This window comes from Lytechinus pictus, chromosome 10 (genome assembly GCF_037042905.1).
Source record: "Lytechinus pictus isolate F3 Inbred chromosome 10, Lp3.0, whole genome shotgun sequence".
NCBI lineage: Eukaryota > Metazoa > Echinodermata > Echinoidea > Temnopleuroida > Toxopneustidae > Lytechinus > Lytechinus pictus.
The window spans coordinates 34,450,882-34,468,560 of record NC_087254.1 but is presented as its reverse complement, the minus strand read 5'-3'; the positions used below and the strand labels follow the sequence as shown (position 1 = coordinate 34,468,560).

General features: G+C 35.5%; 1 protein-coding gene across 1 annotated transcript; it reads right to left on the bottom strand.

The window, feature by feature from the left end:
• Positions 1 to 13,114: 13,114 nt before the first annotated feature.
• On the bottom strand, positions 13,115 to 14,464 carry LOC129270588 (somatostatin receptor type 1-like). The gene has a single exon (XM_054907947.2). It carries the CDS (start codon positions 14,390 to 14,392, stop codon positions 13,208 to 13,210), a length of 1,185 nt encoding a protein of 394 aa, XP_054763922.1. The 5' UTR covers positions 14,393 to 14,464; the 3' UTR covers positions 13,115 to 13,207.
• Positions 14,465 to 17,679: the final 3,215 nt, after the last annotated feature.

The following is a 17,679-nucleotide window of genomic DNA, read 5'->3' as shown; positions in this document are numbered from 1 at the left end:
TGCATGTAGCTTCCTTTTTTTTTTAAATATTACTTTCATTTCTGCACTGCCAATACTTTGCACATTTTCTAGACCAAAAATCTTCAATCTCTGTACCATCTCAGATGTTGTTCTGGAAGTTTCCATGGCAAAAAAGAATAGTGTAGCAAAAAACATCTGAGATAGTGTAGTAGGTTTCATGGTCATCATGTATCTTTCTTGGGCAAATGTTGGTCCTGAAAAGGACCACCCAATCTTGACGTTGCGACAAGTGTGTTCTTGTCGTCCTACTCATGCCTTGTGTACTGAAAGCCCTCTCGCTCAGACAGCAAGTATTGTATGTGCTAGTCCTTACGTGGAGCCACACTTAGAACAAGTTTCATTCGGTCTGTGCCTGCAGACTAAACTAATGTGGCCATGGCACCTCCTCACCCATCCAATGCCATATAAAGTTCATATTGGCATTAAAATGTATTTGCTTAATAAAACAACCTCTTTACAACTATCTAAATAAACGCATGATCCAACTATATTATCATTACATGTACACTAAATATGAAATAAAAGAAACAATAGGTAGAGAGTGAGAGATTGACCCTCATTTTATGCTGTTGCCACCAATGAAAGTTCTTAATTTAAATTTGGAACTTCATGAGAGTCGAACTCATCCAACATTGCACAAAAAGCAGTCAGAAGACAGGCGGAATGATACATGATGAAAGATTTAAAGGAGAACATTTCAAGGAAATAAGAAAGATTGACTGCACAATGTAGCCCTACATGTATGTAATATAATCACATCTTATTACAATCATGATGAAAATCAAACAATCATACTTACACAGCTTACTGGCTATCCAGTAGTTCCTCTCATCCAAAACAGATCAATCGGCAGCAATTACATGGAGGGCCTATTTCATTTTCCACAATCAAATTGAAAAAAAAATCTACATTTAGATCTAACTTAGATAAGTTTGGTGCATCAATGATTATCTTGTCAACTAAGCACGTATTATCATTGGCTTTTGTAATTACTTAGTTATCACACCATACATATCAACAGAGTAGAGGTCTACATGTGCATGTATGCTAAATTAGGCCTTTAAAGTTTCTTTGAAAAACTACAAAGAATTGATTTTAATTCCAAACCATTTCAAATTACTTGGCCTAGTTGAAGAAATTTTTGGTCTAGATATGCAACCTGTCCGGACATGCAACTAGTGGTATGATAGGGGCACTTGTCCAATACTACAAGGTTGTGATAATATCCATGTGGTCTTAAACCACTTTTAAAAAATGCAGTGCTAAGCTAACACCACTTTTATATAGGGCCTTGAGGAAGGTCAACTCGATACGCGCATGCAGCTGAGCTGCGCGCGTATTTTATTGTTGATGCCAACGAAATCAAATGCCGATCCAATACAACAACAAATTAGTAGCGATCAAAAAACGAATATGAAAGAATATGACTACAACAATATCAAAGATAACTTAAAAAATATGTTGAGGAATATACATACATATAAAAACATACTTTGATATTTAAAACTTTACAAATATAAGTTTCAGGAAACTAAAATCATTACCAAATCGGTGATTGTTGTTATCAGCGATTTCACCAGACGGCTGTATTAGGTGATTTGCGTCGAGACGATTTTGTGACCACTCGCAAAGCATTTCGGGATTGAATATAACCACCTTATTTTCTCTGAGCTCTTCGCTGAACCCATCATCACAATGCAGCTGCAGCGCAGCGCGCAGCCAATGCAATGCATCCGATGCATGGGTTGTTTTTTCGCCGTCCATGCCATGGTCTCGGACTCAGAGTTGAAATTTAGACCCGGATTTCGGGGATACAGCGCCTTTATTTCAGATTTATAGACTTAAAAGTCAAATGACATTTAAAATTTGAAATCTAACCTTGAACAATCATCGTTGATAAACATCAGCCCAGAAGCCATTACACTTCAAATCAGGCCAGGCAAATTAGACGTCATTGTCTAAGTTGCTAGATCTATGACGAGTCCCCTGAAGCCCCAGCGCATCATCAACGTCAGTAGCTAGCTACGCGACTGGGCCAGACTCGGCGCACCCAGGCTAGAAAAATGACCTCGATTATTATGGTGGTTGTCTATGCATTTATTAGTGGTGCTGCGAAATTTAGCAGAAGAAAATAACAGACCAGAGGTATCCTCGTCAAAATAAGGAAAAATGTCAAAATCATGATTATTTAAGCTAAACATTTTCTTCAAAAATAATAGTCGTATTTTTAATATTATTATCCAAAATAACCGATCTATAAGTTTTTCATTAAAAAATATTTAAAGTTAACAAATGAAAAAAAATCAACTCTACAAAGTTCCCCAAAACCCACCTTATTTTTTAGAGTGGTCACAGAATTCGAGCCGAGTTGACCTTCCTTAGAGCAACACGCTTGTGTGTTGCTGCCCTCTACATTCGTTGGTTCAGATTTAAAAAAAAGGATGAACTCCGAGTACAAGAACAAGATTATCAAGATCTATTGCTCTAACTTATTAAAGTAGGATCGGTCTTTATTTCGAAAGTATAGAGGGAATTATTCATCCTTGGTTGTACTGGGAAAATAGTAGTGCCAGTCCAACCTCGGACGAATAAATCGCGCTTTACCTAGGCTACTCAGGATTTGCATCTAAGTACACGTGCATTTTATATCATTTATATCTATCAGGATGTTCATAAATGACTTACCAGCTGCAGGCTATTGCCAACTTGCAGAAAAGGTATTGATAATAAATAAATAATGAACAGGATCGGCATCTAACCATGCATTTGATGCGAGCGTCAAAATAATGTGAAGCATGAATTTGGCGCCCCCGGTCAAACATCAAATTAGCACCCAAAGGTCAAATATAAATTTGGCGCCCCCCCCCCCTCCTAGGTTGAACGTCAATTCGGTGCCCCCCTATGTCGAACATCGATCTGGCGCACCCCCCCCCCCTCCCCTCTTCATTTTTTTCTTCTCCCTTTCTTTCTTTCTCCCTTTTCTCTTATCGTCTTCTTGCCTTCCCTTTCCCCCTTTTCTTTTCCTCTCTTTTCTTCTTATTTTGCCCCCCCCCCTTTCGCATACCAGGGAAGCCCAGGCCCCGAAACCACCCCCAGAATACGCTCATGCAGCCCGTATGTACATCAACAAACTAATGCATAATGAACGAAAAGTGATTAATATAAATTGCATGATATTAGACCTAATTGCTTTGGTTGGCGTCTTCACAATGCAAAGGAGGACTTGACGCACTTGCCCCTTGAAGTAATCAACTATCGTACAAGTTTAAGTCAATATTCCTGTCGTGCATGTCTTTTGAACATTAACCTTTCGGCAATGTTTAATTTCTGGGTCGAAATGGTTTCATTTAATCACCTGACCTGTCATTAAGACTCCAAAAATAATTCATATTCAACCTTTATTTGGTCCGGACCCTGTTATATAATAATTGCTACAACGGTATCTTTTCCATCCCATGGTAACTTCCTCATGTATTATGCTTCAATTTGATTGGCTGTTGATCACAGTTATCATAGGAGTTACCGTTGTATAATAGGGGTCGTGTGCTCCACTGGTTAGAGCATTGGACTCATAATCGCAAGGTTGTGAATTCGAAATTCCCACTCTGCCATTTTCTCCACTTTAATATAAAAAGGCCCAAGAGTAATAGCTGTCATCCATAAGGTCAGCCACTATGACAGATTAACCTAAAATGTTCCCAATATAGGTAATGGGTTATACATCAGCTTGGCGTTTACCAGCAAAAGCTGTCCTGCCGAGTTCTTACGGGAATTACCATAAACAGAAGTAGTATAGAAGATCACTGAGAGTAAAACAATATTACAATATATTTTTGTGGTTTGTGTTACTATCATTACTATTTTTTATTATATACCATTATCATTACTACAATTATAATTATGATTATCATCATCATTAAGATGATTATTATGCATCATTATTATAATTGTTACTATATCTTGATTGCTATAGTCCTAGCGATGATAATAGTATTGTTATTATAAATGTATAAATATATGGTCAATAGTGTTTTTTTAATATACATGAAAATATGACATACCTACTTCCACTTGAGAGCAGGCAAATGCTGCTTGAAGCCTTGCCATTTCTTTTAAGCTGGATTATATAGGCGTAACCCAATTTACATTCACTGCATTTGATTTCCCTTAAGACGGGTTCTTACAACGTAAAAACCTATTCCAAGTTTTGATTATCTATCGAACCTCAATTTTCTATGCTCTTCTATTTTCGCAGTCTAATAAGAATTGGTACACCATTTCTTCTTTATTCAAGAAATGACAGGCGTTGTTGTTTGGTTAGATGTTTAAAATAAAGCAAATCAATTACTTCTTGTAGATGCAAGAAACAGACAAGCAATTGATTGCAAATATGCAATGAATTAAAGACTTTTGATTGATTTTACGACCTAATTTTGACTTGCAATCGATCGCAATTTTCTTGCAATGCCCATAGTCATTCAGATTATAAGAATAATAGCAATTAAAAACTTATGTGGAATATCAATTGACACTTTTGTGGAATATCAAGTTCAAGTAAGTGCCTCATCCTAGGAGCTATCGATTTGGAAAGCATGTTTTGACAGGGTAACTGGGCATGCTGGGAAGCCGAGCGAGCAAGCTGCATGCCGTACAACCCAAAGTGCTTTGGCTTGGTTTACCAGGAATTTTTCCGTCATGTGATTGGCAATATTTTATCTGAATAATGTCATAAAAACTTAGGACGACGCGCATTTATGTTTGTTCGTGCGCAGAAAAGGTGGATTTTCGTTATTTCATCATGACTGCTGTCTTCAAGACCTTTTACCATTGTCTATAGATGGAGATATTCCCCCTCCAAAAAAAAATAAGGACCAAGGAAAAAAGTAAAGGGAGAATTAAAATAGAAAAGAAAATGAGTAGATTTGATATCAACTTAAGATTATTCTGGTAAAGTTTATCACAATATGAAATTAAAGGGTCGAAAAGCTTTGCTCACTCACTGCTTTTTGAAAAAAAGATTGCTCCATTTGCCATGTTGTATTTCGAAGTAATAAAAGAAAAGCCCTGTTCTTAAAGGACAAGTCCACCCCAACAAAAAGTTGATTTGAAAAAAGGAGAAAAATCCAATAAGCAAAACACTGAAAATTTCATCAAAATCGGATGCAAAATAAGAAAGTTATGACATTTTAAAGTTTCGCTTAATTTCACAAAACAGTTATATGTACATCCTGGTCGGTATGCAAATTGGCAGACTGATGACGTCACCCACTCACTATTTCTTTTGTATTTTATTATATGAAATATGACATATTCTAATTTTCTCCTCCTTGTCAAGTGAAAAAAGTTTTATTTCTCCTTGAACATGTGGAATTGTCATTATTTTAACAGTTTATGGTTAAGTTAAGTTGGTCCTTTTTGTCAAATTTGTAATATTGTATTATTCAAACAATAAAAAAAAAAGAAATAGTGAGTGATGGACATCATCGACTCTCTCATTTGCATATCGCTGAGTTGTGCATTTAACTGTTTTGTGAAAAATAAGCGAAACTTAAAAATGTCATAACTTTCTTATTTTACATCCGATTTCGATGAAATTTGCAGCGTTATGTTTGTTTGATTTTTCTCTATCGATTCAAATCAACAATTTTCTGGGGTGGACTTGACCTTTAAGCTTCATATTTTGCGTAGCTGTTATGGGCTGATGATGATGATCATCATCATATTTTTGTCCTGCGTACTATATATTATTATAATTTTTATTGTTATTATTATTATTATTCCCACCGTCATCAATTGCTTCATTATTATAATTACAATCATGAAAACTACGTCATCAACGTTATCAACGTCATTCTTCCTTTTAAAATTCCTTTTTTCTTTATCATTTCACATTTACATCATATTTAGTCTGCGAATCTTTCTTCCTTTTTCTGATTTGCCATTTAATGCCATTTTACGCCATTGATTGATGATAAGGTTCATAACTATATTTATAATTATAATAAATGATAGTTATGATAATGATTATGATATTTATCATTATTATTATCATGTTTTTTTTTTTATTATTGCTATTATTCTGATACATTGACAACCATGAAAATGACACGCACATTTTCATATTTTTTAAACGGGAAATTCCACTTATGTTACTTGCTTTTTCAACAAAAAAATACGGGGAATCATGAGCAGGTCCTAATGCGCGCGTTTGATTGGTTGAAAATGAATTTTTGTTTGCATTTTAGAATTGTATTTGATTGTAACTCTTTCTGCAAGGGCCATGGAAGAAGTTGTAGACTAGTCTAGACCTGGACGTTAGTAGTTATTTATTTAGAAAGCACCTACACTCATTCATCCCAAACAGTTTACACACACCGTCTTTTCACTTCCTTTCACCTAGAAGTGAAAAGACCGTGAGTGTGTGTGTGTACTGTGCGGGATGAATGAGTGTAGGTTTACCAAATAAATAACTTCTAACGTCCATATCTAGACTCGTTGGTGACGTGATAAAGGTAGTCCCAATCCTTACCTCTTTGACTTTCTTTCTCTCTCTCTCTCTCCCACTCTCAATTTTCTTTTTTTCTCTCTCTCTCTTTAATCATCCCTCCCTACATTTCACCATTTCAAAACTAATCAAAAACAGAAATAAAGCTGTTTTGTCACATTTATTGCAGTGATTTATATATATTTCGTGCATTTTTTGTACAACAAATATTCAATACATAATTTTCTTATCATACAATAATTACATTTATTATACAATGTAAAATAATACACATCGCATTCGGTTCATATTCACGTGATTTGTGACATTATTTGCCATGTCATAAAAATATATATCATTAATAAAAAGAAGATTACTGCAATATTGAACCTCGAAAAGAGACTTACCCTTTTCTATAGTTGATTTATTTCCAGCAAAATTATTTTGGGACTACAGACTCTCAATATTGATTTAAATATACACACAATTTATTTACTTCAGAATAATTATATATCAGTATCTTTGATTATAAACTACTTCATAATATTGAGAGCTTTAAGTTGAAGAATATGAAAACCTACTACTCTACAGTATAGGCGGCCGGGATTAAGCGATTCCTGATAATTATCACCATAAGACAATCTCTGTGAATAGTGTATTTCTATTCCTCATATATATATATATATATATATATACAGGGGCCGCGGAACGGTTTTCAAAGTGGGGGGCTGAGCATGCAAAAAATCACAATCATATGGCAATTTTTACGTTTTGTACACGGTTTTGGAAAAAAGTGGGAGGGGGGGCTGAAGCCCCCCCCCCAGCCCCCCGCTTCCGCGGCCCCTGATATATAAAATTCCCAATATCAAAATGATTATTTATAAAGGTTTTCTAGCCTACTAACAACATTTGATTGCACCCAGTAACGAGTTTTCGCTTCGCGACGTACGTGGCTTTTGGTTACGAGGGTGTATGGCAAGCCATTTTAACAATAAATTGAATAAATTTAATCCTTGTTTCTTTCTTGAAATTTCTTGATATCTAGATTTAACTTTATGCATTCAAGAATTAATTTTTTGGGATATAATAATATAATATAATTAAAATCTCTTTCTTGATATAAAAAGGTGTAATTCTTAGTGTCAAGACTTGTTTCTTGATTGAATTTTCGAAACAAGAATTAAATTCTTGAATAAAAAAAAATGAATTATTGATGTCAAGAAGTACAATTCTTGATGTCTTTAATGTGAATGCGTGTTAAGCGGTCTTGTCATGCGCTCGTGTCGCTGTAAACCCCGTAATTGCTGATCAAAATCTCGCTAGTTACAAAAATGGCCAGTACGACAGCAATTCCTGTACCTCGTAACACACTCATTAATTGAATGCGAATAAGAGTATTGGTCGGATAGTGAAACTACCAGAGATCTTCGCAACATACCCAAAGACTTACGAGGGAAAGACTTATTTATATATTTCTCGATCTAGTGTGTATGACCCTTTAGTTACCCGGCAGTTGCTGCCCTTCTCTGATACGAAAAGAACTAGCATAAGTAAAACTGTTTTGTCAACGCCCTACTAAAGACCTGGGGAGCATTCCATAAACAAACTAATAGTCAGTGGTTATCACTGGAGTCTGTTATAAGCTACTGAAATCCTTGCAAATGATTGGCTCAGAACAAGTTAGTCACAAAAATCACTGAGAACGTGCTCCATGGAATACTCCCCATAAGCCTTATATACAACCTTCATTCGCTTATAATGATGGTAAGCGGTAAGACAAGAGCAAAGAGGAGTAGTGTGAATATCATGTACAAGAAGTTAAAATGTTAAAATCAACTGCGAGCATCTAAATTTTGCATGGTTGATAACATCACATTCGTGAGTTATAATGTACATAATACAGAAGAGTTTGTGACACCATCATAATTACGATAATTTCCATATTGATACGTCACATGCTTAACCTTCGACAACAATCATTCAAAAAACATGATATACGACACCCATATAGAGCTATGTTGGATGGACGTCAGAAACTATACTTTGAAACATTAGGTCAAAGATCAATGAATCTTGGATATTACAATGTTGCTTTTCATCGTAATGCAAAGTGGATCTTGTGGGAACCATTTGGACACTCATATAAAAAGTGAATGCATAACAAATAAAGAGGTGTAATTTTTTTTTCCATATATATTTAAAAAAATCTATGCATTTACAACAAGGTAAACAAACACGTAACAGTACTGGCCAAGGAAATGCATTTTTTTACCATGCTTTGTGTATGGTCTGAGAAATGTGTATGTACAACAATTGCAATGTGCGTACGTTTTCAATTATCTGTCTTGATATCATGAAGATAAAATCGTTTAAAATTCATCTGGTTAAAGATTGATAAATAAAGGCATTTTAGTATTTCCGATGATAAGAAAAAAAAATCGATGTCAATCACAAATCGTAATTTGACAGTGCCCCTCTCTCACCCAATGCAAATCGTTTTAATGGTAAGTACCATAACAATACAGGAATGTAATTCCATATCATGATTCAATGTGTTTGTAACTGATGATTACATTCCAGATCAGCAGCATGAACATCGGTATTAAGAACAAAATAAGAAGCCTTAATCAAAACTGACCACTAATAAAGAAACATACTGAATATGTAATAAACCCCCATGAGAAGAATATACATGTACGATATCAGTATAGGGGAGTAATTTCATCACGCCAGTTGAAAATATTGTAAGATACTATTTTTGAAGATTCGTTCAGATTTGCATCATTTCAAAAGATTTTTAAATAGCATTAAGTTTTGATAAATTTATATACTGATTATCATTTAGTAGCAATATCCTTTTTGAAATTTCACAAGCGAATTGTTCCAACTGTCATCAGAGCTGGAAGTCCAAAAACAATGATATCGTTTTCAAATAGTGATTATAAATTTTCAATTATAAATACTTGTTGTTTATCGCCTAATGAGAATTTCGAGCTTTCACATCATTTTAGGTATGCCTCATTAAAAATCCCATTTCAGATAAGCAACGGATTTTTATTTTTTTCAAAATAAATCTTAACCAATAACTTCATATCATATTTTTTCAACTTTGCAAAAATTCCACACTTTCACGATAATTGCGCCGGTTTTTTTTTATCCAGTCTCTTTTTCTCTCTTGCTATATCTTTCTCTTTCTGTCTTTGTCTCTTCATCTCTCTCTGCCAGTCTTTCCTTTCTCTCTTTCTCTCTTTCTCTCTCAGATCTGTCTTTATTTGCATACTTCTCACTTCTCTTTTCCCAAGATATGCATGAATAGATGATCTATACTATTTTTGATTTTTTTAAATCGTGGCGATGTACTCTCCGATATTAAAAGGAACGACTTGACATCATTTTTGTAATAAACATAAATAAATGAGCCATATATTAGAAATTTCTCACGAGATCAACTATTTTTTTTATCAGACAATACATGACCACAATGAAAGGTTTAAACGCGTTGTCCGGAACGAATTTTGAGATGTTTGATGAGCTTGGAAATGCACAATCTAAGTCTTATAACTTCAATTTATTACCAATAAGGCATTCAAGTACCTTTTCGAATGTAGAAGAAATTCAGTGAGAGCAACAAAAAACTAAGGAGAAAGAGTTTGCAGTTTGGGTTCACTCGAGCAGGAGATGTGCATTCTCAGTGAAACTTCCAAGCAGTCAGTAAAAGGTATTTTCAAATAAAACATAAAATTTTCACAGTATGAAGAAAAAGAAGAAGAAGAATTACATTTTCATATGAGCTGTTTTTCTTATTTTCGAATTTTGAAGACCAATTTACAGGAAACCTTCCCTGGTGACTTGTTGTTGGTTTGTAGGTGGCAGGTAACAATGAAATATAAAAAAGGATAATCTGAAAAAAAAATCATAATATTGTCAAAGAAAAAAATGGGGGAAATAAATTCGCCCTAAACTCACCATTTCATTAATAATGTAATATTACCCTTCAAGACCATATGAAAAAAGACATATACAATAAAACATTATATTGGCAATGCATTTTTCAATGAACATCTTTTGATTAATATAATCAGAACAACCCAATGTTTCCTGATTTTTTCAAATATTCATAAAGACTTAATCGAAATGAGGACTTCGGCCGTAATTGCAATCGTCCATTTGATAATGGAAAGCAATTTCGAAGAGAGAAACGGCGGTCTATTTAAAGATTTATTTACCTGCGAGCAAAATACAGCGAACCTATATCTAAACAACAGCCGTAACTTTGCTTGTTTGCTCACCATGCTTATATGCGTTAATGATTCAGATATAGATGTTTTTTAAGTCAAACCTACAGACGGGGTCCATTATAAAAAAACATGTGCTCAGAATAAAATGACAAACTCTGTGAGAAATTAGCAATTCCACGATGAGATGCATCATTAATTTTGTTCTTACAACATTTTTTCCCCCTTTTTCATCAAAGGAGATCCTTCGCGTTGTCAGAAAATTTTATTCATATAAATCCATAACATATTCAAAAGTGCCCTCAATTTGGGTAATGAGTATGATTATCACATCGTAAATATTGATGTAATTATTTCAAACTGTTAGGTTGTATAAACTGTAAATTCACTTCAACTAATCTGTACATTCACTTCAACTAATCTGTATGGTTGACGTAATTATGTGCAATGATTTTTTTTTTGTTGAGTTCCGTTGAAATGAAAAAAAGAGTAAACCTTGAAACTTGGGGATAAAGGGAATCAACGTATATGATGATGATTTCAAAGCATTTTGGCAACAACCAAATACAAATTCACTGGAAATGAAAAAAAGGTGATTCTTTAATAGTCGACAATATGAAGGATTGGGATAATCCGTGGATAAATTTGAATATCTCGTAATACAATATCAATTTTAAAAATCATTTATACCTTTTCAAAATCAAAATGGGGCAGCAATGTTGTGACAAAGGAAATCTGACCGTTTGATATGGCTCATTGAAAAATTAGATTACAACTGGTGCAAAAAATGCGAAAACGTAATCAACTCCTAAATTGCATTTATAATGCAACCTGCATGCCTATGGTGGTTCGGTTAGATTTAATCAGTAAATTAATCTAAAATTTACTTAGAGATTGTCGAAAAAGCTAGGGGCAACATATTTTAATCACACACCTAGTTCACATATCTCCTTACAGCCCAATAATTTCCTTGTTTTACTCAAGCAATGTAAACTTTCTATCCAAATTGAAATCCAGAATATTAATGGAGGGGGCTCGCTTCGATGCTTATTCGAGTTAGAACCTGTGGTATGACAAATTGCTTATTTCATTTTCACAATCACCTTGCTGGATTTTTTCTGTCTCCCGCCCTTTGGAAAATTTTACATTTTACATTTCCATGATCTGGGTGCTTCACGGAATAAATCACCAGTGAATTCCACTGACTAAATTGCTCGTAGCCAAGTAGATCAAAGGATTTTTTTATACATCTGACCATGTTTAAGTACGACTTAGGTACTAAATTGATTTGTCTAGTTTATTTGAATTACTATCATGGTTAAGGCAGTTCATTATAGGCCTATATAAAATTGGAGAAAAATAGGGGGAAACCTACAAAATGATCATTTTTATGGAACTGTCTTAAAATGCATAATGGTTCAATTAAAATACCCTCATAAGCAAAAACAGGCTGTTCACAGTATTGGAGGTAAGAATCCCCTTTCTCTAAGAAATAACACTTGTTACTTCTTGTTTGAAATATAAAAAAGACGGAAACACATTTGCACATTGTGAAGTCCACGGCAAAGACGAATTTAAATGAAGGATTCAGATATAACCGTTTTTTACTAAGTAATACAGTAGCTAAAATACTTGATTGACTAAAAAGACAAACACCTGAATGCATAATTGGAAATGGAATTTACAAATCATTGTTTGCAAAGGTCATTGTAACATAATAAAACTGTAAAATCTATTCCATATATATTTTAGTCATCAGTGGACATGCGAGGACATATATACGTACATAAGAAGTTTAAGCGTGGCTTATAAGAGGTTTAACGATGGCTTAGTGTGGCTTTTGATCAGACGCGGTTGCAGATATAATCCAAGCAACATTTAAGAGAAATTGAAACCATCAAATTATGATTGTTGCTTCCTCCCCATATGTATTTTTGAACGAAAATTCAAAATTCATGTGGTTATGTTGTATAACCACGAGCCTAAGCAGTCAAATATCTGCATTTAGTCCAATTCTCATCACGTGTGCATCGTCGTTCATGCTTATCCTGTCTTATTTTTTTTTTCAGATTCATCAGGTGCTTGTTGAAAATCACAAATTACACCACTGTCAGCTCATCAAACCCCGAAGAAACGGAGATCAAACAACTTCGCTTTCCGCATACTTCGATCTTCAGAAAATTGTAAGATAATCTTAGATATGGATCGACTCAGTGGCTTCTACTCATGATTCATGTATGGTCATTTAACGCCATCTGAGTACATGCTTCGGCGTCGTCACCTAATCAAATTTTGGGCCAGTCACAACTTATCTGGCGAAAGGCGTCCTGTAACGCGAGATGCAAGCCCTGAACACACCTATACTCCAGTCAGGTTTTGGTCGGCTAATAACGCATGCACACTCAAGGGGTGGGGATTCATTGTCGAATACATATCCAGAGAATATACTGGCACGACTGGTTGTGATTCAGGCATATGAAGGGGCTCCCATGGCTCCATTCTTTTGGTGCATCGTGATTTCAGACGCGGCCGAAGTGACTGCTGTTAGGGGATAGACATTTAACCTCGCTCCTGACATTGTATCGTCATCGTTTCGTTTACCCAGTCTTCTTGCCGAGCTCCTCTCCTTTTTTTCTCCCAGGCAAGGATTACGTAATCTCCAAGGGCGTGCATCCGTTGATGTCAATTCATACCCTCTCCTGTCGCCACAGCGCCACACCTTCTTGAAGCTTTTCTTGAAACTGTCGCTCAGAAAGCCGTACAAGAACGGGTTTGCGCAACTATTCATATAGCTCAGCAATATTGTGATTTCATTTACTAAATAATTAGTTCTCATGACCTCAAAGTCAAATGCTACAATGAACCGGAATAAAAAGAAAGGGGACCAAAATACAACAAAGACAATAATAACGCAGAGTACTAAACGGTTAACTTTTCTCGACTTTTCCCATTTCCCAGTCTTTGTGCCCATTTGGTGTAGCCTGACGATGATCATAGAATAACATGCCGCTATCACCACCAAAGGGATTAAAAATCCCGTTATAAATGTGTAGAAGCAGAAACCTTTGGCAACTGCCAGGGCCGCGTGTGCACCGACGACTTTATCGAATTGTAGGTTACACGAGAGCTGTTCTGGATCGTAACGAGTGAATACGATGATCGGTGATGCTGCGGCAAGAGCAAGTAGCCAAACCCCGACGTTGATTATCGTGGCGACGCGCATGTTCCGGTAACAGGAAGCTTTGACCGCGTAACAAACAGCCACATAGCGATCTATCGCCATAAGCGTCAAACAAAATATGCTTGTAAAAAGATTTAATGCATCGATGCTATACACGAGATGGCAAAGAACTTTGCCAAAAATCCAGATGGGATGAACCGTTGCCGTTGCTAAGAATATAAGTGCGATTAAAAACAGGTTATCAGCCAGAGCTAAGTTAAGGATGTAGACATTGGTCACAGTTTTCATCTTAGCAAATCTCAGGATAACATAAATGACTGTACCATTGCCGATAAGTCCAACGATTGCAACTATATAGTAAAGTGACCCTGTAAAAAGAAACAACCAGTTTCCGTCATCAGTCGAGTTCATAGAATTAGTATAACTGCTCTCCGACACCATAGTGTATAAAGAATCCACGTCGGTAGACATTTTGAAAGAGTAGGTGCTATCACAATATTAAATCGTTGGTGAGATGATAAATATCACATTTCGCCGCTTCCATAAAAATACAATTTTTCGAAATAAGGAAAGAACATATTCCTATTTCCAAGGGTCTATACTACCGACGCCAACCAGCTCCCACAAGGGTATATTGTTGATGTTGAGATGGACAAATCGACATATCATCGCTTCCATAGAATGATCGTTTATGAAGAAAAATAGATAAGTAAAAGCACCGACTTTGGTAGGGCTCATGAAGCCAAAACTAGTCAGGGAGTCCAGCCAGAAAGTTCTTTAGATCAGCAAAGAATACGATGTTATCATCTCGGTGAAGAATCGAAATGTACAGATGCTGGAATCGGGATCAACATTCTATAGTGAGATGACGAACAGCGAAGTTACTTTATGAGATGCAGTCGTAATAACGGTTCAACTTGTAATGCTTGCTGACGAGGCAACTACTGACGATGATACTGCCTGTCTCGCAGCGATAGAACAACGCGCCGAACTGCGGAGGGGAGGAGCCTAAAATGCAGTCGCATTGCAATTGGCTAGATAGGTTTTTATGATTAAACCCTGTGAGTTATGGTTATGGAGTGAAGGCGCTGATTTTTTTTCTGCCTCTCATTTTCTTCTTTCTTTTCTAACGTACTTGCTCCTTCTTCTGATTCTTCCCTTTCTTCGTATTATGTTTTCTTTTTTTTTTCGTTTCCATACTACGTTTTCTTCGTATCTTTTATTTTCTTCATATTGTATTTTTACTACTTCTACTCCTACAACTTCTTCTACTATTTACTATGAGCAAGTTATCAAGCACTTGAGAATATTTATACAAACCCTAAATTAATTTGAGGAACAAAGAAGGCACTGACGCATCTAATTTTCCCTCTCTCTCTCTGTATTGAATCCTCTTGTTTTTCTACTTCGAATTCTTCTAAGAATAAATCAAGAATCGCACCCGTCCAATTTTAAAAATCAAATAAGTTCACACATAGTTATCAAGAAAGCAAATAGCACTTTCTTTAACATGTTTAATTCAAACGTATGATCATAAAAGAGCACTGTTGATTAAATACCTTACCCATGGGCACAAGTGCCGTGGTCTGGTATTGGACCTCGGACACGCATAGGCTACCAAAACCTGCTTGAGCGCGCGCACATAGATGCACCCGCAACCACACATCCTCCTATCCCCTCTACTAACACGACTAAAGGACATCGTCATAAGTACAAACCCTTTAGTACCAGATACATGTCCTTGTTTGATACAACTAGCATACATGAATTATGGGCAGATTAACAGTTTTCATTCTACTTGTAATTACTCATAGTCTGGTCCTCACATGCATGTCTAGCTGCTTATATTCCACTGTCGTTTATAGATGAGGGCTTGTTTCACGACCAAAAAAGCAATGAGGAAAAAAAAAAGGAATATGACGTGTCTTAAAAATATCATGACAACATTTATTTCAAAGGAATAGATGTTGGTATTAATAAAGCCAACATTTTTGCTCGCTCGATTCGCCGTTTACAGCTTTGTTCAAATTTTTGCCCCATACCCCATGTCTTGTCCCTCAATTGGTTGGGTTTATTATATACATAACAGTCGAATTTGATTCATTTTTTTTTTCTGCATCGGCAATTTTCTACATGGACGGCCCCTTAAATACCATTTTATTTGAGGACTGCCAATAATGGTGATTTGAGGGAACTTACGGCGAACATAATGAAGCCGGTGTTTCTGGGATATCCCCATTGTCCGTAGTCTGAACGTAGAGAGGGTAATGATTGTATAGTGAAGTTATCTTGTAAATTTTCAACAAGTGAAAATGGAAACAATTTTGTTTTGGGTGCAAAACGTTCTTGGGCAATACTTAGAGCATTGTGTTCGGGGTATTAATTTTGAATTGATTAACCAATTTTCACTCAATACTCTGATTCCACCTTGCATGAGTGGAGGTAAAGGGGGCATAAAAGTGAATTCAAAATCATGCCAAAGCGACAGTATCAATACATCTACTACATTATTCAAATAATATTATGTTGTTATGAGTATGCACAGCTGTTTGGGGTACAGAGTTGAACGCTTTTATCTAAATTAACAAAAATAACACAATAAAGTTCAATAATTTGGGTCATTCGAAAAAGATATCCTAGCTTAACAATAAAATCGGAATAATATACTAATACAAAAGCAAAGTTGAATCAACACGTTATAAAACATTGTATGAAAATCGTGTGAACATGGTAAAGTGATAATGAAGGAACATTTAAAATGTGTTTAATATGTTAAAGCCCGATCAGAATATTCTGAATAAGTTGGCCAAAAAGGGGAAAAACTCAGAGTCATGGATATTTAGGAACTTGACTCCGATAGATAACGAAATCTGTACTCTGCTCAAATCAGATGCGGCGTCACGTACTTTGTAGGATGTATTACCCCAATGGATGAGGTCACGGAGGCTTACACGCAAAACTGGTATAATCGTACGGAAGAGTCGTTTTATTTTATTTTTAAATATCTTTATGAGGGCTTCCAATGTTTTCTACATGTTGGACTAAGTTTACCTGTGCCGTGATGTAATGTGTTATATATTTGTACAAGCATTCATGCTTTCTTAGCAAATAAGGTAAAAAAAGAAAAATCGCCAAAACACCACCATATAAGCATATGCATCGCTATCACTATCCCAATGGCGCAATTGATAGGCCTGTGTAATATGCGGACTTATGGAGATTTTATTATCGTTTGCACTATCAATAATGTGAACTACTATGACATATACAGGAAATAGTATAGCACTGCATTGAAGTAAAAATTTAACTAAAAACAAAGAAGTGGTACGCATCTATTGTCATCACGAATAAACATTATTCACTTAAAAGATATCGAAAAAGCACAAGAGGGAACGTAGTGAACCTGAATAGCAAAGGAATGAACCCTGTAAAAGATTGGGAATATAATTTCTGAAGCTATGTTAATGTATATGTTGGCATGAAAAATGTGATTTTTTTTGCGAGAAGGTGGAATCGAACGCCGCCAGTAATGTGAGGGAAATAAATCAGCACATTAGCATCGAAAAATTACGCTCATCAATGATAAGAACATACGCGAATAGTAAATAAATACGACAAGATATAGGATAAAATATGAACACGAACAATAATAAAGTTGATACTCACCATGATGGCGAAAATGGAAATAATATATTTTCTCTTTTATGTTATAAATCTCTCATTAAAATTTATCTCAGCCAAGGAGTAGTCGATGTTAC

Bases quoted from the DNA above. Each gene is read 5' to 3' on its own strand.
- LOC129270588 (XM_054907947.2), bottom strand. From the start codon at position 14,392: ATGTCTACCGACGTGGATTCTTTATACACTATGGTGTCGGAGAGCAGT.